The sequence below is a fragment of the Platichthys flesus genome, chromosome 2, assembly GCF_949316205.1.
Source record: "Platichthys flesus chromosome 2, fPlaFle2.1, whole genome shotgun sequence".
In the NCBI taxonomy this organism is placed as follows: domain Eukaryota; kingdom Metazoa; phylum Chordata; class Actinopteri; order Pleuronectiformes; family Pleuronectidae; genus Platichthys; species Platichthys flesus.
The window spans coordinates 12,545,012-12,571,726 of record NC_084946.1 but is presented as its reverse complement, the minus strand read 5'-3'; the positions used below and the strand labels follow the sequence as shown (position 1 = coordinate 12,571,726).

Below are 26,715 nucleotides of genomic sequence, written 5' to 3'. Positions count from 1 at the left end.
ATGGAATGCATGTGTGCATCAAGGGTCAAAGGTCAACATCGAGGGCGTGTTTCTCCGGTTCGAGGAGGACAGTTTGTGGGTGTAGAATACACTTTATACATAGAGCCCAGGCTCTGTGCTTCACCTCTTGATCACACCCAACGCAGCACAACTCAACTGGGGGAAGAAGTGGACTTGATATCTTTCACCTGCAGAATCAGTGAGTAGGTGAGAAAAGAAAAGACACAACTGAGACAGAGCAGAACACATTTAGCTAAATATGCAGGTCTATACCAAGTTTCATTATTGGATTCTGTACATACAGCACACACAATAAGGAACCACTGCAGGGTATTAGGTTCACCTTTGAAGTCTAATGCAGGTCATAGAGTAGCTCTTCTTTCAGGAAGTTTATTGTGGACATTTGTTGTTTCCACTATGTTTACGGTTGAGTTTGCCCTGGATCACATATGTGCCAGATTTTTCTAGATCAAGATGAATTATTTCCTTGGATAACATTGAAATGTTAAAAACAACCAATTACACAATGTTAAAGAGAATGACAAAAGAAATCCCTGGATTCAAATTACATCTTCATCGATGTAGGGAAGACTTCTTCTAAAAACAAGGTGTAAATTACCTTGTTTCGAGTCAAACTCGAATGTGAGGACACTTTCATGACACCACAGGAGCAGTATGGAGCGACTAATGTTATTTTTGTCTTGTTTTTTCACATTTGAAGAAGCGGTCACACAACACTGTTTACCCCTGAAACTCCAAAAGTGTTATGTGGACTCCAATATGATAGAGGGACTCACATGAAACATGCATGTAACCCAGAGTTACCATGTCACTTATATCAGTTTCCATATTACTGATTGGCCTAATGCAGTAAACTGAGCTTTATGAAATCACTGCGAATACAACCCACACTTTCTGCTTTTAATGTGATGCGGGTACAGAGGTTACACAACCAAAGGTGGTTGCCTGTCGCTGGAAAACATATACACCTACACTATGCATTGATGGATATATGTTTTAACATGTTTTTTTACAAATCTTCAGGCTGTAACCATGTTCAGGGTTCTTTTGATAATAAATACTTTATTGAGATGATAAAAAGAAACTGCTGCAATATTGATATTATGAAAATATGAGATTTTCATGGAGCACTGACAATTCGTCACTTAAGAAAAGCAGAAAGAGGCTGGGTGTTTTCCTCACGGACATTTATGCGAGGATTGATTGTAGAATGGAGGCACTCCTCACATCTCTTGGATGAAAAAGCATCGCTGGTGAGACGAAATGAAAGGAACAAGTGGATGGTGATGGGGAGTTAATGAGGAATGAGGAGGGGAGGAGAGGCAAGGAGAGGAGAGGAGAGGAGAGGAGAGGAGAGGAGAGGAGAGGAGAGGAGAGGAGAGGAGAGGAGAGGAGAGGAGAGGAGACATAAAAAAAGCAGTGGGGAAACTAGCAGGTTAATATGTTTATAAGAGAAAGCGACATGAGTGCTGGGTGATGCAGCACAGTTTTATGACAGCTATGATGTATCACAAAACTTTAATTTACTCTGAATAACCTCCGCTCATTTATCACTGTCCTTTTTATTTCTTTTTTATTGGCTGCCTTATTATTCGGCTATGGGGAAGATACTTTTCCCGCATTTCTACACCACCCAACCTCTTGGATTAAGTCTAGAGTTAGTCTGGGGTGCCACTAAAACCAAGTGCATGTCAACAACAGGATAAAACTAGATGGATGATGAGAGGACATTAAGAAAATATGTGGCCTAAATTGGTGATATATAGGCTGCAGGCGTCTGAGCCATCATCAAGGTCAAACAAGCACTTCATCGTCTGACACTTCGGCAGCTAAATTCAGATATTAATCCAAAGTCTGATTAATAAGAGGTGAATTAAACCCACGCATGATTTTAAATTTCCAATGTTATTGCTGTATTTTGATTATGCTGTTAAGCACATTGTATTGCAGTTTTGTATGAAAGGCTCAACATTTAAGAAGTTGGATTTTATTGTAATCATCTCCAGCGAGATTTAAGAGACATGAGTGGCTTGGCAACCCTCTATAATGCGAAAATATTTTTCTTTGTTTTAACACATGTAAGTGGGAATAATGAGAAAGTTAGAGACAGTGCGTCTCTGTGTAACCATAGAAACTCAGTTCTCACAAATAAACTTGTGTTTGCAAAACTAGATTTGCCTAAAATACTTACCTATTTGAATTAAATAACATATTCATGTTAATTTAACTTTATGACATAAGTTCAACCTAAGAGTCAGATTCAATGAAGAGTTATCTGTCATTTTGGGTTTGATGCGAATAAAGCAAATAACTTAATAGTTATTCGATTAAATAATGTGAGACATACATTTTGTAAAATGGACCTGACTGCATGAGAGGAGAGGGTGAGACGCTGCAGCCACAGGAGCTGCTGACCACTCTGAGCAACATGTGTGGGAAATCCAATCCAATATAAACAGATGTGGGATATTCTCCACTTTACTTTTAATGATGTGAAGAACTTGCTGCTGCTGCTGCTCGATGCAGCTGTTACTTTCTTGTGTGCTTGGGTGTTGCCAGTGTCCTCTTGTCACACAGCAACATTATCACTTAATATAGTTTTTCCCCTGTGTGAGAGAAGTGGGAACATGCACAGCAGAGTCAGTGGGCCGGCTGGGGAAGTTCCATCTGACTCAGAAATCAGTGCAGGGCTACTTTAACCTAATTTATTGAAATAAGCTGGACAGTATTCAGTGGACCAAGCAGTTAGCATACACTGTCTTATCTTGTGTAGGACTGAACAATCTAAAGTGTCTTGTAAAAGAGTCTAATATCTCATTACACCTTTTTTTTTCATCTGCTAAAACTAGTAAAATGATGATTGATATCCTGCTCACATCTAATCCCTTCATTGCAGGGATTGTACAATGATAACTTTATCTTTATAAAGACTAAAGCAGGGTATACAAAACACATAATTGCTCTTCCATTGCTCAGGTGCCTATGGTGGTGACACTGTATTATTATCCATTCATATGTTTAAAATAATTGTTGATATTCTCTCATCCATCTTATATGTAAATCTGAATTGGAATTTGTGGCCCCGACCAGTTGCCTGCTTTTCCCAGTTGTTTATCCACCATTGAATCATGAATGTATGAATAAAACTCCTATGGCAATCTCTCCAATTATAACTGCAATATTACTATAAACCACAGAGGGCTCTAAATAAAGACAAGTGGCATTTCGAAGGTTCATAATGACTTCATGGTACTGTGAGAAAGAAACACATTAAAAAGGATTTCAAGGATAAGATTTGTTTTGGGACTTGACAGAAAAATATATATACAGGCAAGGTTACAGTCGTTTGTTTGAATTCAAATCCACAACAATAATTGTCCTCAACCATCAAAAATGCAATCACAGCCTTATGAAGCCAGCCAGCAGGACAAGCTGTGCACTGCCACACACAGACACACACACACACACACACACATCAACATTTTTTCACTCATCCATTATCTGTTTCCCCTCAGGGTGTTGGTAGCTCCATAATCAAATCCAGTCACCTCACCCACACACTCTTCATTTCCAGCTTTGCCGCACCACACAGGACCATCTCGCCCAGTTGGCCCATCTTGTGGCTCAGAGGCTGCGAGCCAGAGCCGAAATAGCACCATGAGCTCGGAATAAGCAAAGGATATCACATCCACTGCGACGAGTGAACTCAATCATGCATCACTCAGTACACGATGCTGAATGTCCCGCGGTGGGTGAAACTGTCATTGTAAACAGTGGCGGCATCGGATTGATTTCACTGATCTCTAAGTCTCAGTTGAAGAATAAGAAGTATTGAATTAATAACACTGTCATTAGCTTTTGTTGTGAGGTGTCAAGAGATCGGCTGACACAGTTCAACAGGGGAAGTTAAAACAAATTTATTGTCATTTCAACTTAAATGCAGACAAATAAAGCTCCAGCTGCTCCAGCGATGCCTCAAATGACCATTGTGCGACTTCGATGTGGTTAAATTGGATACATGATAGATTTATTGGTAAAGAGCTGGGGGGCTTTGGTGCAGCGATCTTGATGTTTCCGCTCATTGCTTCAATCAAAAGGAAAGAGACACACCGGATATTATTTCTGATTTGAAGCACCACAGATTCACAATAGCATCATGCAGAGAACAATTGTGCAAATAAGAATACTGTGAATTCTGGAGTACGAGATATTTTTTGGGGGGAAACAGCCAAATGACGGCTGCGTGTCCCTAAAACAAGACTTTATCTTGAAAGTCTTCTTACTTATAAACATTCTTGCTGTTGCTCCACCAGCGGCTGGAAGTCTACCTGTGTTCACAGCCGCTCAGATCAAATTAGATCTCAGCATTCGATTAGGATGCATCCGCCCTCGTGGACGGGGTCCTGGGGAGGGTGGAAAAGACCCGTCGCTCTAATTGCCAGGTGATGGTGGATGTCCACAGCTGCGACTCACTCTCCTCAATAGCTCCGACTGAAAGCTATTAAGCTCCCTTTACTGCTGCGGACAGATGCTTCCACTGCTGCACAATGGTTTAGCTCGCACAGATAAATGGCCAAACATCCACCTGTCTTGTTTATCAGGAGGTTCTGATGCTCAGCTTTAGTGCACTGTATGCTTCATATTTGAGAAAAGAAAAGTAATGTCTGGCAGGTGTATGTCTGAGACGACTTTGGAGGTTGTCACCTCTTGAAAGAGGGATCAACCAGTGATCCACCACTGCTGTACAGGGTTTTTATATGCAACTTACAGTGACTTATTGCAGAGCAAAGTATAGAGCACTGCAATTTAGAATATTTAATGATTTTTTTTCACATGACAGTATATGTCTTTTTTGCACAGGCTTCCTTCAGTGAAACCTGTCCTGAAATCTTCACAAAAACAAACCAAACAATAAGGAAGCTAGTTGTTGTTAATTCAGAGATGCGACCTCCAGTCTGCCAGTTCATTGTTTATCTGCTCATCTTTTAAGAGAAAATTACAATTGCAGCAAACTCTGTTATGTTGAGTGCCTGCAGAGATGTGGCCTCTTATCTTTGTTCTGTCAAATGAATGCAATTATGCAATTAAATAAAAAACAACTCTTTGGTCTGACAGCAGCTCCTCAGTCCACTGTTACTTTTTTCAAACGCTTTTTCAAACGATTCCTCACATTAAGTTTAAACATGTATAAATCATCATCACAACCTGAGGGAAGATTTAAGGCCTTTCGCCAATACACACATTTTGTTTATGTGATTCATTTGCAGGTTTTCTCAATGCAAGTTTCACATCTGTGTAGATATTTAGCTGGGTGATATTGTGGCTTTTAGGGTTGAGTTTTGAAGGATTTAGCTTCCGACATGTAAACGTGTAACCAATCAGAATATGGGTTGTTAATAATGTCACATTTTGAAGTTCTCCTCTAATCCTCAGATTTGGGGATTTCGTCTTTTTTAAGTTTAGTTTGTTTTTTTAAATAAAAGGAGAACCAGATCATTGTTGTTTAATGTCCATCACATCTTAGGTGGCTCTTACACTCCTGATGGAGGGGGCTTGAAAAGAGCACTGATGTATTGTGATTGTATGAATGTTATTGATATGAAGGAGATCAACACATGCGAATGCCTGATTCATTTCGATTTGGTGAAATAAAACAAATATTGAATCATCGAATGTAGTTTAACTGAGGACGTAGAAGAAGAAGGATGCAACTTGCTTCCACAGACTGCCTGTAAAGCCACACCCCCACTGACTGCAAGGAGGCCTGTTTATATAGATTTGAATAATATTGAATGTATTACGTTTTCCAAATCATACTATTTTTCGACACTGCACTCCTTTAGGCCCTCAACAATTTAAACCTTGTAAAAGACCATGTATCCAGTCAGATATAAATGTCAGGGTCACTTGGATGACACCACAGGAGCAGCATGGAGGCATGTTGTGTTTTTTTCTGTTGTTTATTACATCTGAAGCTTTGGTCACCAGTTACTTCATTCTGCCTAACATAGTTTACTTCTGAGACCCCAGTAGTGTTGAAGTCTCATCGGCATAGTGGTGAGTACATAATGAGTGAATTTTCATTTCTGGGTGAACTATCCCTTTAACGTTGCTTGTATTTATGGTCCTCCGATGAAACTGAACTGGCTGATGCCTCGACAATCTTTGACCTTGGCTTCGAAGCAAAGTTTATATTTCATTGCAGCACACAGCAGCCTCAGCCCTCTGTCCAAAGATGGAACCGATAATTAATTCCTGGCCTTCTGATCTATTCACTGTCCTCTCAGCTATTGAGGACACGGCGAAAGAGAGAGGGCATGTTCAGGTTGTCCTCCATCAACCCCATTTCTTCACTGATCAATTTGACTTTGTCTCCCCATGACTCCTCCACTCTTGCCAATCAGCCATGCGGCCTGTCAGCCAGAGAGCAGAGATCAAAGCTCCTCTCCAGCCTCTCAGCCGCAGCAGACAGCGTGACAGCGAGCCATCATTAACACTTGTTGCGAGTGTTGCCCTTCTTCCTCTGGACTTAACATCACTTACGTTCAGTGGGTGTCGACCGCAGCCTCGCCGGGCGTAAGAACTATACGAGACAACAGCTTGATACCAGAATGAGCGATGGAAAAGTCTGATGGCTACAGGAAGGAGACAGTTCGTTCACAGAAGCAGAGCTGACAGAGCTGATTATAGTCATCGCTGTGGGCAGATGCTGACGCCTGAACAGTGCTGCTTTCGGGGCTGTGGAGGATTATGTGTGGTTGGTGAGGAGTGACGGATAAAAATCAGCATAGTATCATGGTAGCCAAAGAAAATATTTCATTTGAAAGGCGGATGTGAGTGCTTGACATGTGCACATTTAATCTTTTCAACATGCCCAGAGTCCACTTTATTGATTTAGAGAAAGGCATTAGTCACAGTCTGTCTATCTGTGCACGGAAGGCGAGGGAAATAAAGGAATTTATATTCAGGCAAAAAGCAGCAGTGAGCTGTGGAAGATAATAAATGTGCTGAGAAAGTCTGTTTTCTGTGTGCACTCATCCAAGATGTGAGCAGGTAAGAGGGTAGAAGAGAATTGACTGGTTCTGCCAGGTCAGGAGGAGAGCGTGTTTCAGGCTGTAAATGCTCAGCACTGACACGCCAACATACAACATGCTTCCTGTGGAGCTTGTGGGTAGAAAGAGAAAAAAAAATTCTAAGCAGAAACAGCAACACATGCATTTTTAATTTTTGTCTCACAAATGCACCACATTGGTATGGCTGACTGCACACACACACACACACACACACACACACACACACACACACACACACCAGTGACCACAAAGCTGTCTCCTGGTCATCGGCCAAACAGACCTGCCGACGAGGCAGAGGAGTTGAAACAGAAAGGTGGTGAGCTGCCACCACCAAAGTTTGCGTAATGGCCCCCAAGAGGCCGGCTCTGTGTGGGAGAAGGTCAGAGTGAGAGAGAAGTCTTCAGTGGTGCGGATGTGCCGTGGTCCTTGGAGCTACCTTTTGCCCGTCTGCTCCCAAACCTACTCACAGCTGACTTCACACACAAACACACATGCTGCACCATATTGGATGTCCTGTGCTGTTGCTGCATGTTTACACTGATGACACAATGCCTCTCTTACATTCTAAAAGTATTACAGTATTGCCATTGAATATATATATATATATTTATTTTCAAATTTCTTTTAAGAATAACAAGTTGCAGTGTTTTATTGTCAAGTGTTGTCCCAGTTGTTCTGTAGTGTGAAATGTAACTTCCTTTAAAGCAGCTAAAACCCTTTTTATTCATAAGAAAATCCCAGAAATAAATATTAATGTGTAGCATTAGTTTGAGTTTTTCAGCAAAGGATGATGGCCGAGGTCACACAAAAGGGTCATTCCTTTAAAGTCCCCCTCTGGTCTTAAAGGCCCTTCTGTCTTTTTTATTATAAAGGACATAATTCTTGGCAATATAAGCACCATGGTTTAGTATTTCCATGTTAACACTGCAGTCTGAAAAAAAGAAAACCGATTGAAACCACCAGGGTTTGTGATGTCACAAACCTAAGAATCCAGTCTGGTCAAATTGTAGGTGGGGCTCAGTAGCTGGAAGAGGCTCCTACTAGAGTGAGGCTTGGAGCGCAATTTTCTGTCTGAACCCAACCGAGCTTGTTAAAAAGCTAAATGAGCTGACCTGAACGGGGCACAGGCAATCTGTGTCCAAACCAGACCTGAGCCAAATGATTCCCCCCCATCATGAGCAAAAATAAATCAAGTTGATAGCCCAGCTGATGTGACCCAGAACTGACAAGAACCAGCGGGCTCGGGTCAGGTTTCCCACTTTAGCTCCTACACTGGGGCCATATTAGCATATTCACATATCCCAGTCGTGAAATTAGGAAGGAAGGTGAATAGTTACAGTTAACCATTTTAAGGTCATGAGGGGAAGATTTGCATGACAAACCTTTTGAATATGTCATATGAGGAACAAAAGAATGGGGGTGTAATAAGCTATTGGAGTGAGACTTTAAATTGGAAATCATCTGGCAGATTGGGTTTGAAATCTTCGGATGTTATTGCATTTGCAAACCAGATATTCACATGAAGGTAAACCCAATATTTGCTGCTCTCTTACGTTTTCACATAAAAGAGCAGTACTTTAATCACTTCTTACTATAGTTATTACATAGTTCCCATATCTCTGCCATCTTCATGTTTTTAGGAGATTTACTATACTTCCAGTTAGTCCCTTAGAATCTCTATCGAATGTATTGGGTTTGAGCGATTATAGCTAAACAGATATGTAAAGACCTACAGATCTGAGTTGTTTGTGTTTTAAAATGAAAAAACTTGAATAAAAAAATGTATCAAATGACCACGTGTCAGTAAGTAAGTCCTGGTGGAGAACTTCCTGGTCAGCAGCTTGTGTCCTCTTGACAGGACAGAGTTTTACATTGGGTTTTTCTCGTAGCCTCCTTTTTTCTTGCCACAGCGAGCAGCTGTTTTCAGCTCAAATATGTAAAACCCACTGTAAAAGCTACACTCAGCAGCAAACAGATGGACTTAGAGACTGACTGGTGGAAAACACTTGGCAGCTAAAGTGCCAAACAAACTGGAGCAGAGCTGAGAGAGAGTGAATGTTGGATTTACATTTCCAAATGAATGACCATGTTGCTGCATAACTTTTGCAAATGTAAGCCACTGTTCGCTAACAAGGCCGCTTTAGCAAATTAAAAAGTGATGATCAGTGCTGTGTTCACAACTTGTTTCCGCTGCCCCCATGTGGCCAAAGCAAATCAATCATCATTAGAGCTATCCCTGGGCAACCTGGGTTTATTTTGAAAGTCTCATTGTTTCCTCTGGTTTGCTGCCCTGATCACATTTCTCACGATTGTTGCATCACGTTGACTGAGACGCACCTGCAGCCTCTGAGCCGCTGGAGATAGTTAAACTAAATCTCTCCGTCTGTAGATTCCGACTTTCTCTTGAAGCTCGCATTTGCATTTCTTAATGAACTCACTTCCATGGCCTCTAGTCGCTGTGCACTGACGAGCATGACCACCTCAATATGTTTCTCATCTCAGTCTGTCTTTGTTTATCTGCTCCCTCACCGTGCACCCTCTCTTCCCGCCTCCATCTCGCTCCACACCTAATTTCCCCTAACCAGGTAAAGTCAGTAAGGATGTGGGATGTCAGGCGGTGTGCCCACTGTGTTGTACGACAGAACTACTGTCAGCAGAGAGACAGAGAGAGGTTTATCATACTTTCTGTGTTGGGTGGGTCGTCTGCAGAATAATTATGCTCGGGTTTTATCCAACGCATTCTGGTTACGGTTAATTAGCTGTGATGAAGCATGTGGTGCTGCACATAGCATCCCCAAAATGTGCTCGCACCCAGACGTAATGTGACAGAGTGAGACGGACGTCAGCCTCAGATAAGTGTTGGCGTCGGATCTCCCTCAGGCTTTGCTACGCTGGGTGAGATGCTGTCGTATCTCTGCCGGATCTGGAGTAGAAGCTGGTATCAGATGGTGCAAATGCGGAGCATCCAGACATTTAGATGAGGAATTCAATCCTAACAACAATGTCTGCACTGTGGACACACCCATATCCCCACTGTTAGATCCATTTCTGATATATGTTTTCACGTAGACTAATCAATCTTCACCTTATTTCTAAGATGAGGTATGACAAAGTCAAGAAAAGAACAATCCAATGCTTCTCTCATGTGATCGCTCTGTCAGGTGATCAGGTGCTTGACCACGTCACCTCTGTGCTCGCCTTCCTTCACTGACCCCCTATATATTTCTTATTGATTTTTAAAACTCTACTGCTCAAATATGGGTCCTTAGAAGGGCTCACATCGAATACCTGTCAGATTTATTGACCTGGTAATGCCCAAATGACTGCTATTCTCGTAGCGAAATTGCTTTGGCCCCGATTTGACCATTACACTAACACACATATAGCATGGAATGACGGCACTTGGGCGGTTCGCTCCTGTTTGCCATCTGGGGCCATAGTAAGCCACAGTAATACCACATAACAACCAAAAGTGCCAAAGGTGGCCCAAATAAATGTTGTGCTATTTGGGCCAATCTCACATCCAGATTATAAAAAGGCCTACAAAAAAATGCTGTTTCACAAGTGGACCATTTTGGGCACACATCCATTTAGTCTTGGCCACTAAAAAAGCCAGAAGTGCCACATGATTGCTTGAAGTGAACTCCATCCAAATGCAATCTGGATACGATCCAAGGATGGACCCCTGCATTTCACTGCCAGCTCTTGACTTGTAACAAAAAGCCCCATGTTATGGAATTTGATCCCTTTTTATTGAATGATTGATTGATTGATTCTTTTATTTTTGTGTCATGCATACAGAAACATCCATCCCTTGGGTTTTTTAATAAAACACCAAAAGAAGAGTTGCAGCGCTCATCAATTATTTTACAGCTTAGTCTTGCACGAAAAAACCTCGGCCCTCTTTACCAAGCCTTGCAAGTAATATCTGCCAAAATAGAACTTTCCTTCCGGAAGCACAAGATCATCAAACCAAATGAAATCAGAATTAATGGAGGACATTTTCCTTAAAAGAACATCCCTTAAGTCTTCATACACCGGGCAGTAAAACAAATAATGAACCTCATTCAATTTAGCTGAGAACACGTGTTGAACACAGTCTGTGGTCTTCTGCAGTGACATTACACTTCCCAGTCTCCAGGACTAATGGTAATGTTCCTGAACCTAACTGCGCACAAAATCAGATCCAACTCAAAACGACATTTATTCCCTTGCTAATGATATCATCTATTATCAGAGATAACTCTTTATCTGACTGTTACTTTCTCAAGTTTTCATGTGAAAAGTGTTGCACAAAGCTATGACATATGACAGGAGTCGAAAAAATGGAAAACAGCTGGACAGCTTGTTCATCATGCAGAAGACAGAATGTATTCACATCCAGATGGCTGGAGTAGTCTTTTTGGATTCTGAAAAAACTGTCACCACAATGGCGACTGCTGTTAATTGTCCTTCTGGTTTTCTTCGGAGATGATTCCTTTTTAAGGGAACCAGAAGCTTTCCTCTGCGACTCAAATGTAATGATAAATCAGGAGATACACAAACCGGGGGCGGGATGCAGTCATGGATGAAAGTGAAATCCTGGCTACAGAAAATGAGGTAGAACCGAGTGGAGGGAAAGCCTGTGGATTTCTGACACTGGCTGTGCAGGCTTACAGAAAACACAGGAAGCCAGAATGCCAGGTAAGGTGATTGCTTATCAATATCACTCTCAGCAGCTGGGGCTCCTCCATTGACCCATAGTCTTCAATTCACGAGCCAGACACTCTCTCCGCAGCTGAATGGAGATGGTGACCACATTAGACACATAAGTACTTCTTTATATTGTTTGAATTGACTAGGGGCAGAAATAGGAGAGCGGACTTCGACTCGCTCCTGAATGATAATGGAGGGATTGAACAAAGCGCTTAAACGGAATGCCGCGGCTGGGGGGATTGTTGCTGTAGGATTAACACCTCCGCTTCCTGTCCGCATGCCAGTCATACCCTCCGTTCTTCATTTGTCTTCCAGGATCAAGACCATTGAATGACAAGCCCAGTGGGAGTATGAACAGCGGTTTAAGAAAAACCACAGGTTGGATTTTGGGCTAAAAATAAAAAACAAATCCTTTTCTTGCTCTTGTTTCAAACAGTTTCCCCAATTTTCTATTTCTGACACATCTCCCGAAGGCCAGGCTTTCCAACAAAACCAATGTGCTGCAAAGAACGAGCATTCAGCAGAGTGCATACCACAGCCAAGGCCCAACAGTCCCCTTGTATTCAATCAATCTGCCCCAAAATTAAATGGGTTCTTCCCTGAACAATATCGCATCCTTCAAAACAAACATACAAACAAGCAACAAACAATGTGAAGATGAAGGTAAATATGAACATAGTTAATGAGGTATACCAAAAACTTGTTCTTTTTGCTTGCTCATATATTAGACAGTATGGTTGAGGTCAGGCAGCTCACACTTGGCGAGGCTTACCCGTGACCTCCCATGTTGGCAGTGAAGGGGATACAAATCCTGAAATTCTGAGTAACTCCATAAGAATATATTCTTCGATAAAGACTGGTTGCAACATCCTGCCACTGCATCGCTCAGTTGCCCTTGCTGACTCAAAGATAAACCAATTCCTATCATTTCCCCCCCTATTTTACTGATCCAGCTCCCACCCACCCCTCTTCTGATAATAACATGTTGTCAAAAGCACGGGGGTTGTATTGTGTAATAAGGGGTATTAGCCCGGAGGGAACAGCTATCACCATGAGTTTGAAGGTTTTCGAGGGTGCGTGCGCTCTGCATTGGGGACAAAAGGAGGAGAAGCTAAGAAGACTCAATGGGGAACCTCTTTATCTTGAATAGGGACGTGACTCACACAACATCTGTACAAAGGATCGAGAGGATTTGGGAATCCTTGAACTGCTATTAGAAGTGTTTGAATTTGACAGACAGACTTAACTGTTGATTTATTCTGCTTGGGGAGGGACTGACCCAGTGGCCTAGTATTAAACATGTATTAAAACACAACAGGAACTTAAGTGTATTTATGAGATTTTGAGTAAAGGGTTATGAAAGCATCTTTTTGCACACTTAAGGAGTATTTGTGGCTCATCAGGCGGCGCACCTATGTCAAGCAAGATCCCAGTAAACACCCCCCTCCTTATTGTTCAGGGCGTGTCACATACTAATCCCATTATAATCAGTTGCATTTAGCTGAAAGTGTGAATCTGACGAACTTTTACAAGACAAACTCACAGCCGCTATTGCTCTCCTTCTCCCTATCCTCACTCATGCACACTCTCTCTCCCTCAAAAAAACACACACACACACACAAGCTACAGAGAAGCAGGAGGGAAAAGCATCGACCCTTCCCCTGTGATCAATTTTTCCGTCTTCAAACTTCTCTCCTTTCTGGTTGGAGGCATCTGCATCTGTAATATATTTTTCAGCACAAACACACACACACACACACATACACACAGAGACACATATATATACACACGTTGTCAGATGACAAATGTGGGGTGTTCCAAGAATAGGACTCATCATCTACCTGAATAGTATTTAATTGCATGTCACTGAGGCATATAATCCCAATCGCCTCATCTATACAAGCTGGAAATAAAAATGACAACGCAAAATCCAAAACAATGCAGGGTTCTGGCGACAACACTTAGCTCATCATCACCATCCTCACTCCAACTAAACTGATTCTCCACTGTCGCCCACCATTTCCCACACGAGCAGTTTATGCAGTGAATTGAAAGACAGTCGTTTCTAACCAGGGTTCCCTTCCCCTTTTTTATCAAACATTTAGCTGAGAGATGTGGCAGCGAGCTTCTCTGAACGTCAGAAAGCCCATCAATAATGCACACACAGCTTGTTATAGCTGCTCTGATGGCTCACCAACCTAAAACCCCGCACCAGAGAGCAGAACAACGTGTGTGTGTGTGTGTGTGTGTGTGTATGTGATGCTTACACATGCCAGCACTGGAATGTTTGTGTGTGTGTCTGAGATATGCGAAAAGCCTTGACTTCAAAACCTTCCCTGATGGTAAGAGGAGTGACAGTTCTGTTGTGACATTGATTGGATGAAGGCGGATTTCTTTGAATGAAAAAAAGTAATAAACCTTTGTGCAGAAAAATAATAAAGAATGAGAGTAAGATTGAGGCCAGGGACGCAGCCCACTATGTGAATATGATGCAAACCTTTGAATCTTTAACATGCAGCACTTTGTAAAGAATTCAGCAGAGGTAGGGAGGAGGCTCTCAGTGCTGTGAAAGTGCTGAGAGCAGACAGTGGTTACACTACAGTGTGCTTCACATATAGCAGCAGCGTGCATATCACCACAAAAACCACTCAGGTTTAAATGTACGTTGACTCACCATATAGATGAGCTTGATTCGCATTTCAAAGTGCACACACGCCTTTTTTTCCATTTATATTTGACAAGAATCCATAGAAAACTCCTGCACACATGCATCAATGTACGAATCTGCACATCATGCACTCAATGAACGTAAAGCTTTCCGTCTTGCTGGGAAAAATTTGATTCAAAAACTTTCTTGATGAAGAGAAATCACCAAAATCTGCTGCTTTTCCTCTACATAGTATGCTTTTTGCATTTATATGATAGATTGAGTTTATTATAGATCACGCTCTCCCTGAAGAAACTACACCCCACACAAAGGGTGGGGTGCTGCCACAACTTTGCCACCACGCACGCAGCCTTCGCACAGAACTTTGCTGACTGCCCGGTGCGCTCCCTCAGCTCCTCATGCGCTCACAAAACTCACCTGCAGGAGACGGTGATTTCTACTTTGGTGGCGGGGATGTTGCCGGTGATCGGATCGAAGTCGTACACCGATGCCATGTCCTCCAGCTTGTCGATAACGTCCCCCTCCATCATCTCCATGGCGAGAGCGCGCAGCGGCTCGGGTCTGATCCGGGAGGCGCACAGTCTGGCGCCGACGGAGCGCGTCGAGTCTCCGGTGCCTCCGCAGAGCAGATCAGAGACCAGGCGGTCTCTGGTCCGACCGGGTGAGGCAGCCACTTCACAAATGTTGAAGCTGTCTGAGGAGGGAGGCACTGAGGGAGTGAGCACCCGCAGAGAGGCAGAGGGGAAATGTCTTTAACGGCCCATGCAGCTTAAATATAATGAAGATGAATCTGAATAGCAGAGTCAGTATGTAAGATGTTGCGCCTTCAGCTGAACATCACATGGAGAGGAGGGCTGAGCTCTGTGCTTTGTCTTCAGTGTGCGCCTTCAGCAGAAGATACGATCAAACCCACCCACTCTCCTCCCACTGCACGGACTTATACTCTCAAGTGCTGGCAACCCTGATGCCCTCTCTCTCTCTCTCTCTCTCTCTCTCTCTCTCTCTCTCTCTCTCTCTCTCTCTCTCTCTCTCTCTCTCTCGCTCTCTCTCTCTCTCATTTACGCACGGATGCTATATCATTTTAAGACTTGATGTGGAGCGTGGAATCAAAATGAAATTAATATCAGTATAACATGATAGTTGTGAAAGTTAAAGTAGAACATTGTAACCCAACTTAAAAAACACTTCAATTGATAACAGACAAATTGATTAAATTAAATTAATTTGAATTTTGATCATTTTGATAGAAAAACATAATTCAATTGTGTGTCACAGTTTGTAATTGGTTTAAGATGACCATTTAAGCAATTGTTGATGAGCAATGGTTCCAATAGAGTGAGTGGGATCTCAGAATAAATTGAAGGTGCATCTAGATGGTTGACAGGATATAAAAGTATGAAATAACATATTTAAATGACATACTGTATAACCAAACCTTATTGCAGTTGTCCTTTTTCTCAAGGAGTATAAGTAGATTTTTCATCGCAATTCTAAAAACATTTTCTTCAAGTTCATGTGACTGAGAAAAGTTGCCTGGACTATTCTCTAAGTCTGTGACAAGAAGGTCTCTGGTGGATACAGCTTTGTTTCGATGGATCACAAGCCAAAAGGGGTTGGAAGATCTACTCTGGAATGTAGGAGAAAATGAGAGGATTTCAGCACTACGCACTGGACAGCGTCCAGAACAACCCATTCAGCTCAGTAATGGTGCAGACAAGTTTAAATAGACTCACAGAGCCATTTATACTCACTTAGCTGTAATTGTACATTTTACCACATATATTTAATCCAAATGGATCTGGAGTTTAAGTTGTAAATATTTGAAACCTGTAACTATCTTTTCACCCCATTGTCTGGAATCGGGTGGTTTTGTGTTGTGAAATGAGAATGCACAGGACATTTTAAGAAACAGAAACGCATTTACCAATTAAAATGTGTTCATGCAGGCTGATTTAAAGTCAATATTAATTACAGGGGAGGGTTACATACAGATGTAATGGCAACCATCCATCATTAGCCTGTTGTATGCAGCTAAGACCTGCTCTGTAAACCCCATAGTAATAAATATGCTAAACTGGTGCAGCTGCCCCATAAGAATTATTCCCAAAGTCAGTGTGTGTGTGTGTGTGTGTGTGTGTGTGTGTGTGTGTGTGTGTTTGTGTGCGTGTGTGTGTGTGCTCTCAATCTCATTCATTGTTATGGATAAATAAGGGACCCAATAGCACGTACACACAAATTAAATGCAAATTAACACTTCTAGTCATGAGTGTATCCTGCACAATATTGGTTCCATCAAGAGAAAATTCACTTCACGTCATCACTTTATCAATGTGTACAACTACAGTTGTAAAATTTTTCAAAATGGAAACAGAGACATCCATTTTTCCAGTATCACTCTACATTGTCTGTCATTTTCCCTGTCTCTCTCTTTCCCTCTCACTCACCCTCCCATACACATCACACACACAGCTATAAACCATTTTACCTCCGTTCATAAATGGCTGCAGAGGCATGCAGCGCACACCTAGCATCTGGATTCTGGAAATCAATTTATCCAGGCACAGGATGCTTCTGCCCACACAGCCCTGCAGCTCATGATCAGACACACAACACACACACACACACACATACACACTCACTAACACAATCTTTCTCTGAGACGCACACACCAACAGGCCCATATGAAAACAAATTATTTTCTCATATGTCACTGAGCAACCAATAAACAGAGATAAAGACACACACACACATCTACATACACGCCCCTGTCCTTTCCAGGATGATTCATGTATTTTAGGAGCTCGCTGTTTAGTGTGGGTGAGCACGATTGCAGATGTTCTAGGGAGTGGGTTGGCAGGATCAGGGCCAGAGGATGAAAAAGACTAAACACAGGAAAGAGAGGAAGAAGACCCAGAGGAGCTATTTTACCTTGAGTACCTGCAGTATTAAAATATAAGTATGCAATATAAAGTGTTTTGCACATGTTCCACATACAGTATCATGTGTAAGGGCAGTGTAAAGGGGGTTATGAAAAACAGAGTAATATTTCTTTGTACTGTTCTTTTTCCTTGTGCTTTTCTGTGAATTTACCCCTAATGGTTTAAGTGTTATTTTATTCATCAGGGTTAATGACATTTTACATTTGAGTGTTCAATCACAAATCAGTTCTATGACAAACAAAACTCTGATCAACAGTTGAAAATTCTAAATAATGAACACAGAGAAATTAATTATTACAAACACTAACAACATTGTTGGGAGGAAATGTAGAGTGCGGCAAAATTACCCAAATCTGGTGGCAGTTCCCAAGAAACACAAGCTATCAGGCTTAATTCTGAACATCTTAGCTTAGCTTAGCTTGTTGTGTGAGAGATCAATAATGAAGGCCTGCAAAACATTGGATATCTCCTTTAAATGCTATTGCAATGGACCTGGAGGTGGTCAATGCTTTGTGAAGCCGGTGACATTAATAACACCATAGGGGATTCCAATGTCCCTTTTCCTCCTTCTCCGTCCTCTTCTCTTGGCTTCCTGCAGTTTTCTAAGCACTAATTACTGTGTTTGTGCTTACTTGCGTCATGCTGTCCAGAAATATCGCCTTTCTGGAAGCAATTATGCAAAAACAGACAAATGCCCTGTCAGACAGGTGACAGCGCAATATATGTGATGGTTTCCCAGCAAGTTTGGAAAAACTTAAATTATTTAAATCCACTAATCAAAATTTTTTGACATAGGCTACGGAAAGTAGTTGTAATCGAGTGACTTAATTAGGAACAGTATTGGTATTTTCAGAAAGCCAATGATGCACTTTTAAAAAGCAGTTTCCTTCACAATTACTCACAGCTCACTATGTCTTTGTTAAACTTAATATTGCAGCTGCTGGTGGAGGTAATCAAAAGGATCCGCGGCGGATGGGGTTTGCAGTTTCCTCCTCCTTCTACTGTTCAGGATATTGTATTTAATTTTTTAAGGAAAAACATCCAGAAAAAGTTAATCATATTCACTTATGGTGCCCATGCATTTTGGGGTTTAGTGGAGAGCCTTTTGTAACAGACCAAATGTAGATTATTTCCATTGTATTATAAATATTGCCAAACGAAAGCCCATCCACCATTGTTGGATGGGGAATTTAGCCTCTGGGGGCAACGGCCGGTGTAGACAGAGGATATCTGGGCCAGGAATCTGTCTTCTGTTCAATGTGCACTGTTTACAATCTGACAAGTTTCTTGTATCGCAAGTGTCAAACAGTTCCCAGAAACCGGGATACTTTTTGAAAGTCCACTCGATATTTTGGCTCATCTCTATTAACAGCTATTTGCATATGAATGCACATCAATTAAAAAGCTTATTCGTTTTAGTAAATGTATTCTGCCTCCTTAGCTCTCCACACACGGTTCAACTGCATATTCAAAAGCCCAATCTGTTTGAAAGTTTGATGAAACTAAACAGAATTCATCTAGAATATCAAATGTATGTGTCACTATTTCACAAGGAGCAAAGGTATTTAGGCATTAATGAGCCTGTAGAGAGAAAGAAACAGCATACAAGAAGAAAATGCTAATTTCTCCGACAACGCCCAAAAACCAGAACGCAATGTAGCCTGGAGTATTGTAATGTGGTATGTTAATGTTTAAATGAAACTTTAACAACTTTTTTTATTGAAAAGAAGGACCTAAGAGAGAATGCATCGAAACAGACTGGTTTTAGGAATGAGAAGTTCTTGCAAGAATTGCTTTTTTCTCAAACACCCTCTCTCTTCTTGTGTTTATAAGATTTCGTCCAAAAATGTTCCCAAAACTCAATTAGTAAATCCACAGTTTCATTTGTCGAAAAGAGAGATTTGGGACTCAAAAATATACTTCAAAAGGTAGACCATGTGCTGAAAGCTCCCAGCGCAAAAAACAGTTTCTCACCACAAACGACTCTCCACGGAAAGACTGACTAACAGCAGTGTGCTCAGAGAAAAGCCTCACAGAGCAGGCTTCCTAATGCAGTGACTCTCAAAGAGTTTTTTATTCTTACAGTATAAGACAGGTTTGGTTTAGACTAGGCAAAAACACAACCAAGCTTTATGATCGAGCTGGGTTTTAATGGCCAATGAGGCTTTGTGTTTGTGTCCGGGCACCTCACATACCCCGAAGAGAAGCCGGTGGTTTGATTAACCACAATTCAAAACGGCCACATGTTCCCTCCCAGTGTGTAATCCTGCTCTGTGGTCCCAGGACTCCATCCAGAATCAAACCCCTCCTGAGGTGGCAAACATCACAGAGACACAGTCGAGATTGGTCTCAGATTGACCAACAAAGAAAAGGAGCTGTGGACAGACTCACACACAGAGTGTTCATAGTGGACCACAGCAGCCAGATGATCGGCTGGCTCATGGCCCAGCTTCCCCAACAATAACTACAGTGAGGTAAATCTTGTTCAGGCCCCCGACTCGAGATGTGCCAATCCAATCATTAGACACACATCATATGATGCTCACTCTCCACAATCATCTATAATACACATCCATCTTGTAAGGTGGTCTATTTAAGCAGAGAAAATTCCCCATCACACACTTTGCTCACACCGCACCCCGTGGTCGCTTCAGCCCCTCCACCACCCCAGCATCCACCTGTAGGCTCAGACAGGGGGATTATAAGTATTTGCTCATTAATCCCATCATGCTTATGCAATAATTTCCGGGGAAGTGATGAAATCCGAGCCTAGACGCCAAACACTAAAAAAAGGTTGATCATGAAGAGCAACGGTTTTAATGCAGATAAACCAGTTAGGATGAGTGACAGCATATTGTAGAATTGTTTGAGGAGGACTCACTTATGACAAGGAATCATCCTGAAGTAGCTCCGGAGTGTTCACACAGGACAAGAGAACAGGCAGGTTGAGAAGAGGCGCTGCATTACTAATTTGATCCAAAAGTTTCAGTGGTGCAGTCGTTTTGGGGCTGAGGTGAAAGTTCACCACAAAGTCCTCCTTGGAGGCTGCCTAGAGGCTCAGTGTCGTGGGTTTTCTTCTGCTCAAGAAGCATTTCTTCAGGATTAGCTCTTCGAAAAAAAAAATGAAAATGAAGTGAAAATGATACCAGTGATAAGTTAAGGAATCCCTGCAGGCAGAGTTTCTACCTGAGACTGTTTAAAAACAGCCAGAGGGAACATTCTGCTCTCTGCTGCTCAATGTCACCACTCTGGCTGATGACTCAATTACACATGACATTATTAAATTATTTCTGCCTCTGAAAACCCACTGAGACGATGTTTAAGACCTTAATTAAATATAACAAAATAATGCTTTTCTCTAAATGTGTTTAATCATCTGGCATTTTAATTTAACGATCAGACGTTTTGTAAGTATGGCACCCCCCGAGACCCCGGAAACGTGTTCACATTAACCGATCTTCAAAAAATTCATGACCAGACAAACAACAAAGTCTATAGGTGCCTCTGAAGAGCAGCCACAGGTGGAAGTGGATGTTTCATCCACCCAGAACACTGCGGAGGAGACGCAGCCAATCAGCAGCCAGACTGACCTCACTCTCACTCCTCAGGTGAAGACCTCAGTCACAGAGGAGGAGGAGGAGAAGCTGTATGAGGACACTATTGATGTTGCATCCACCCAGAACACTGAGGAGGAGACGCAGCCAATCAGCAGCCAGACTGACCTCACTCTCACTCCTCAGGTGAAGACCTCAGTCACGGAGGAGGAGGAGGAGAAGCTGTATGAGGACACTATTGATGTTGCATCCACCCAGAACACTGAGGAGGAGATGCAGCCAATCAGCAACCAGACTGACCCCACTCCTCATGTGAAGACCTCACAGAGGAGGAGGTGGAGAAGCTGTATGAGGACACTGTTGATGCTGTGTCTACCCATAACACTGACAAGGAGATGCAGCCAATCAGCAACCAGACTGACCTCCCTCTCACTCCTCATGAGAAGGCCTCAGTCACAGAGGAGGAGATGGAGAAGCTATCGGAGGACACTGTTGATGTTGCAACCACCCAGAACACTGAGGAGGAGATGCAGCAAATCAGCAAACAGTCTGACTCCACTATCGCTCTCCTGAAAGGAGTCTAAGAGAAATCTCCCAGGGTTATGGTGGAAAGCAGCCAGATCAAGATCAAGATCAAGCTAAAAAAGAGGAAGAAGCACAGACCTGCTCAAACCAAGCCACATTTTGTCAGTTTAAAGAGGGTCCTGACACGGAGCTGGAGGAGGATGGGCCTGTTGCTGCGTGAAACGTTGAACAACAGAGCAGGTAGTTCAAGTGCTAGAAGACGTCATAGATCAGCTGTTGACATTGATAAATAGGTGCCCAACACCTGGCTTAGGTGATCCGCCCTCTGCCTGTGGAGGCGTCTCCGTTGATCAGCTTATTCAAGTGTCTTGTAAAAAACTTTCTACAAATAAAAGTTTTTCGTTCCTGATCCCTTCTCTGCTTGGTCACATCATTAATCCAGCGATGAGGAAATTAAAAGGAAACATACGAAGAGTATAAAGGATCTAGAATTTTACATCACAACAGTATATTGGGTACCAATATTTCCATGGACATGGCAAAACCTGAATTACTGCCTTGCAGTTTCAGTTTACATACATTTCTATCTATGAGGGCACATTCATATTTGTATCAAATTTGATTTGTAATTTAAATTGCACCTCTATTATTCACCTTCAACAGTAATCAAAAATATTTTGGAAATAGACTCATTGCTTTCTCACAGAGAGCTGGGTAAAAAGATTGGTAAAACTCTGTCTATTTGCTGAAGATAAAGCTATAGCCTTGGAGATGGATAGATTAGCTTAGCACAAATCCTGGAGGTAGGGGCAAACAGATTTCCTGGCTCTGTCCAAAGTAAAAAAAAAATGTTTAGTCTCAACCATCCGACTTTTCAATTTAGTCTGAAAATAACAAAAGATTTGAAAGGTGCCTTTCACCACAGTCCAGACCACAAACCTAAACTAAGTTCGACCAAAGAGTTCCAAAGTGACTTACAATAAGTGCATTTAACCATGAGGGTACAAAACCCAGAACAGCAAGAATCAAGAAAGTACAATTCCCTTCAAGAAAGCTGTAATGAGTCACCCGATTGTGCTAATATTCAGGTTTATGTATTTAGGCAATTCACATGCATTTATAAATCCAAAATGTAAATTGCCAGATTTAAGTTTTTATCTGCAGTCCCTGAAATAAAACACAAAGACACGTCTGTCTTGGCTGAGAGCAGTGACTTCTGGTCTATCTAAGTATGTAACAGACCATAGTAACGCCATATAGTTTTTAGTTCCAGAATGTATTCTGTTACATATAATGAGTTAAGTTAAGTGCAGTGTAGAGATGCTGGTGAGATGCTGGCTCGCTCCCAGCTTCCATTTGCTTCCTGTCTTTAGTTCATGTCAGGCTAATCTTCCCCCGACATGAGAGTGGAAATCGATTCCCTCATCCAACTCTAAACCCAAGAAGAAAGCAAATAAGCATTCAGAATTTGGTGCTGCAGACAGTATGTATGATTTAAATAGGCAAATCTCACTGGAACACTAACCCCAAGCAAAACAGTGAATGTATGACTAACCAATGAAGATCTTCCGTTATTAAAAGGCTGCAATTATCCTGCATTGTGCTTTTTAAACTTGTAGATATTTGTGTGTGTAGCCCAGAGTAAACATATTGATGAATAAATCAGCTGTACAACTCTCTGGATACCAACTGCTCGATGAAGACACGTATTGCAAAACATTACGCTGAGCAGGTCATTCAGTACCAGACGGTTGGTGGTTCAATCCTTGGCTCCTATGGGTAAATATACGGAACCCGAAATTGCCCCAGAAGATGGTAACCATCAGTGTGTGATAGTGTGTGATAGGGTGCACACAGGCAGGCATGTCGGTTAGTGACAGACTGATATGCCGATCATTTAATTCCGTCCCAATGAAATGATTGGTAATCTTTATTACAGTCCTGTCAAGGCCACAGATAAGGACCTCTTTTCCTTCTTTTTTTATTGCCTTGCTTTATTTTTGTTAGATGACAATGGCAAACTCACCCATGACCAGAAAAATGAAGGTTAAAATGAGGAATGCTTTCTTTGGTTACTATAGGACACACAGCTAAATGGGTGTTGTTAGGTAGATTATATGAAATGACTCATTAAAAGACACCAGATTGTGTTTTGAAGGTACTAACTGGGTCCTGATAAGGAAACGGTGGGTGGATAATGTTTGACAGGACTGTGGTGATGACGGATCAAAGGTCCAAGTTTGTTTTCCTGGTTGGAGCCGACTTCACACTTCCGAGGGATCGCTGTGTGGGACTGTGGGTGAATCTGATTCGGGTGAGTGTGTTTCTGAAAATTCCCTCAATCATGACTTCAGTGGATCTTACACAAACCGCTGTCCAACACACGTGCTCATGTTAAATCCCAAGGCTTAACGTGTGTGTGCAGGGAGCGGCCTCGTCTTTGGCATCATGGCTGAGCTGGCTTTCTACCCAGCGGTGGCTCTGATGTATTTTTTCGGAGTGATGAAAGCGACGCAGGACGATCGGGTGGAGCTGGACGACCGGGCGTCAATGAACGTGTTCTGTCTGTTTGTGCTGGGGCAGCCGCTGTGTCTGGTGATTGGAGGATACACGGGCATGGCCACGTACCTTCTCACAGCTCTGGTCTCCTACAACTTCCTGCCTTGGAGGACGACGAAAGAGCTCGCAAAGGGAAAAGAATCAAAGAAGAAGACAAAGTGAGAACAAGGAACGGGCATTGTGTGGAGATTTAGAGAGATTTCTGTGAAAGAGGACATTTAATCGTTATCGTGTAAATAAGTGAATGTTTTGCTAAACGATGCATTTTATTGTCATTTAAGCCGTTTCCACAAATCATCTGCTGTTGAATGCATCTGTGAGAAACTACTTTATAAAAGAACATTTTAGAATGCATCTGCGAGAAACTACTTTATAAAAGAACATTTAGTCCTTTGCAACGGAAGTGACTCATTTTCTGATTCCTCATGCAGCAAAAAGGGTGGAAGCTTTCATCCAGGGCAATTAGCCAGCATCGCTGAACCGACAAACACAGCAGTGCCGAATATAGGCCTCTACAGAGAGATGTCATCAACTTCAAATCTTTAAAAAAAAGAATAATCAATGATGGCCAATAATCTCAAAACCTGACCTATAGAGTTGGATTAATTTCCCACTACTAAATGGTTAACTGTCTGTTTTCTATAGAGCTTTTCTAGTCTTGATGCCCAGGTGTATCTATGTGCAGCATTCCCTCTATCATACACTCATACTGCACCAGCACAGCCATCAGGGATAATTAGGAGTTCAGTATCATGCCTGAAAATGCGGATTGGGAATTGAACCACAGACCTTCTACACACGGAATTGTGAATACATTCTGGGTCTTCATATGAAAGAATATTGCTCTGGAGCATGCAAGTTAATCAGTGAAGGAAGAGAATAAGTAACTGCCTCTTCTCATCCTTGACTTTACAGTGGACAACTGCATGTGTTGCACTTTGAGTTTCAATAGTCTTAACATGATTACAAGTCTGTGGATAGCTCAATGAACCCCACTGTGACCCATCTTTAAATGAATGAAACATTTAACATGCTATAAACATTAATGAATGCTCTCAACCCGTGCGTCACACACACATGCAGGCAAACACAGACACACACACAGAAACAGAATTTTCAATTATGCAGCCATGTTCATGAATGACTGTGTCCCTCTGATGTGGCTAAGCCTGGTAGCGTGTAGTGTGTGTGATGTCTAAAACCGGATTCAAAGAGAGCGAGTACAATGGGATTAGACCGTGCCTTTTGGTTGATAGTCCGTGGCTTTGTTCAGCCGTCTTGCTGATGCTCATTGTGTACATCTGAGGAACAGGGGGGATTTTTAGATGATGTTTATTACTTTGCTGAGCATTAAAATCCTCTTTGAGCTTGTGTTGCATGAAGTCATTTTCCAGGGCTCTGAATGTGTCTCCGTCTCTCACAGCACTTCTTCTTTATCTCTCTTCCTCTAAGGGTGAATTTATGTAAGGGATAACCTCGAGTGTCATAAAGGTTGTATTACCAATGTTCCACTTTTCACCATATCTTCTTTCAAGACGGTTTAGTTTTGCTCTCTACATGTTTCCACCATAAACATGAAAGCATTGTATGTTACATAAGTGTAGCCGTTTTCTGTATCCTCTATTATTTAAATCATCTTGAGTAGTCTGCCCTTCCTGAATCTTCATGTTCTTTTTCAGATTTTTTCTACAGGCTTCTGCTCTCGGCAGAAGCCTCTCCTTTTAGCTAAAGTACTTCCAATAATTGTCCTTCATCTATCCATCGAAAGGAGGGATGGGGAACCTCATGTATACAGCCTGTGAGATTATTTAAACAGAGAGCAAAACAACAGATGTATAAATAGAATAGGAAATAAAAAATACAGTACTTATAAGAAATACAATACAAGAAAATCTTGTCTTTCTTTACTGTAACAAAATAAAATATCGTAAAATAGTACACTTACATGTCATAAACTGTGGTACCTTCTGGCTGTATGCCTGTCAGCTCACGGACAGGGTAAAGGAAACTCATGCATAGCTTTACAGTGTTGAAGATGATGAATGTTCCAGGAGAATTCTAGATCTAGATCAGGGGCCGGATCCTGGAATTTATTTTTACTTTTCTTAACATTCAAGATAGTTTGTTTTTCAACATTTTCTTTGATTTGTTACAGAATAATTCCTGGATCTCAATGAAGAAAATCACATGTTTAGAGGACTGATATTTATCAGTGTCTTTAATTTGGTGCAGATCCAACAAAAACTCCAGATCTAGTGAATTTAAATTTTGTTTCATAAGAGGACTGTTGAGCCTGAGGTACTCTAGAGTGACATTCTAGTTTCATCCTGACGAGGTTAAGGATAAGCCAGGGAGTCTAGTTTAAGGGTATTGATGATAAAGGTCCATCTTGAGCGTCACTACAGCTGGAAACATGCAGAATCCTGCAAAGGTTAACTCAGTCACTCAAATAATTATCACTACCATCTGACATCAGATGTTTCGCCAGCGAGAAGCCGATCTAGCCATCGCACTAGAGAGGTCAGCGTGATCTCTGTTTAATGATTTAGTATGGCCCTTGAGAGATGTAATAAAAATTAAACATTTAAATGGCTGTTGAAAGGAGAAAGGTTCCCTACCCATGATCTAAATCCTCAAGTTTTTTATCAATCAACTCTCCACTTTCTCCTGAGGAGAATATC

At 41.8% G+C, this 26,715-nt stretch overlaps 1 protein-coding gene across 1 annotated transcript in view; it reads right to left on the bottom strand.

Moving 5' to 3' along the window:
- cpne5b (copine Vb) overlaps positions 1 to 15,294 on the bottom strand; it is a 106,798-nt gene extending 91,504 nt beyond the window's left edge. Inside the window, exon 1 of the mRNA XM_062398299.1 lies at positions 14,875 to 15,294. Coding sequence (XP_062254283.1) covers positions 14,875 to 14,993 — 119 coding nt within the window. The 5' untranslated portion in view covers positions 14,994 to 15,294. The remainder of the gene's footprint in view (positions 1 to 14,874) is intronic.
- Positions 15,295 to 26,715: the final 11,421 nt, after the last annotated feature.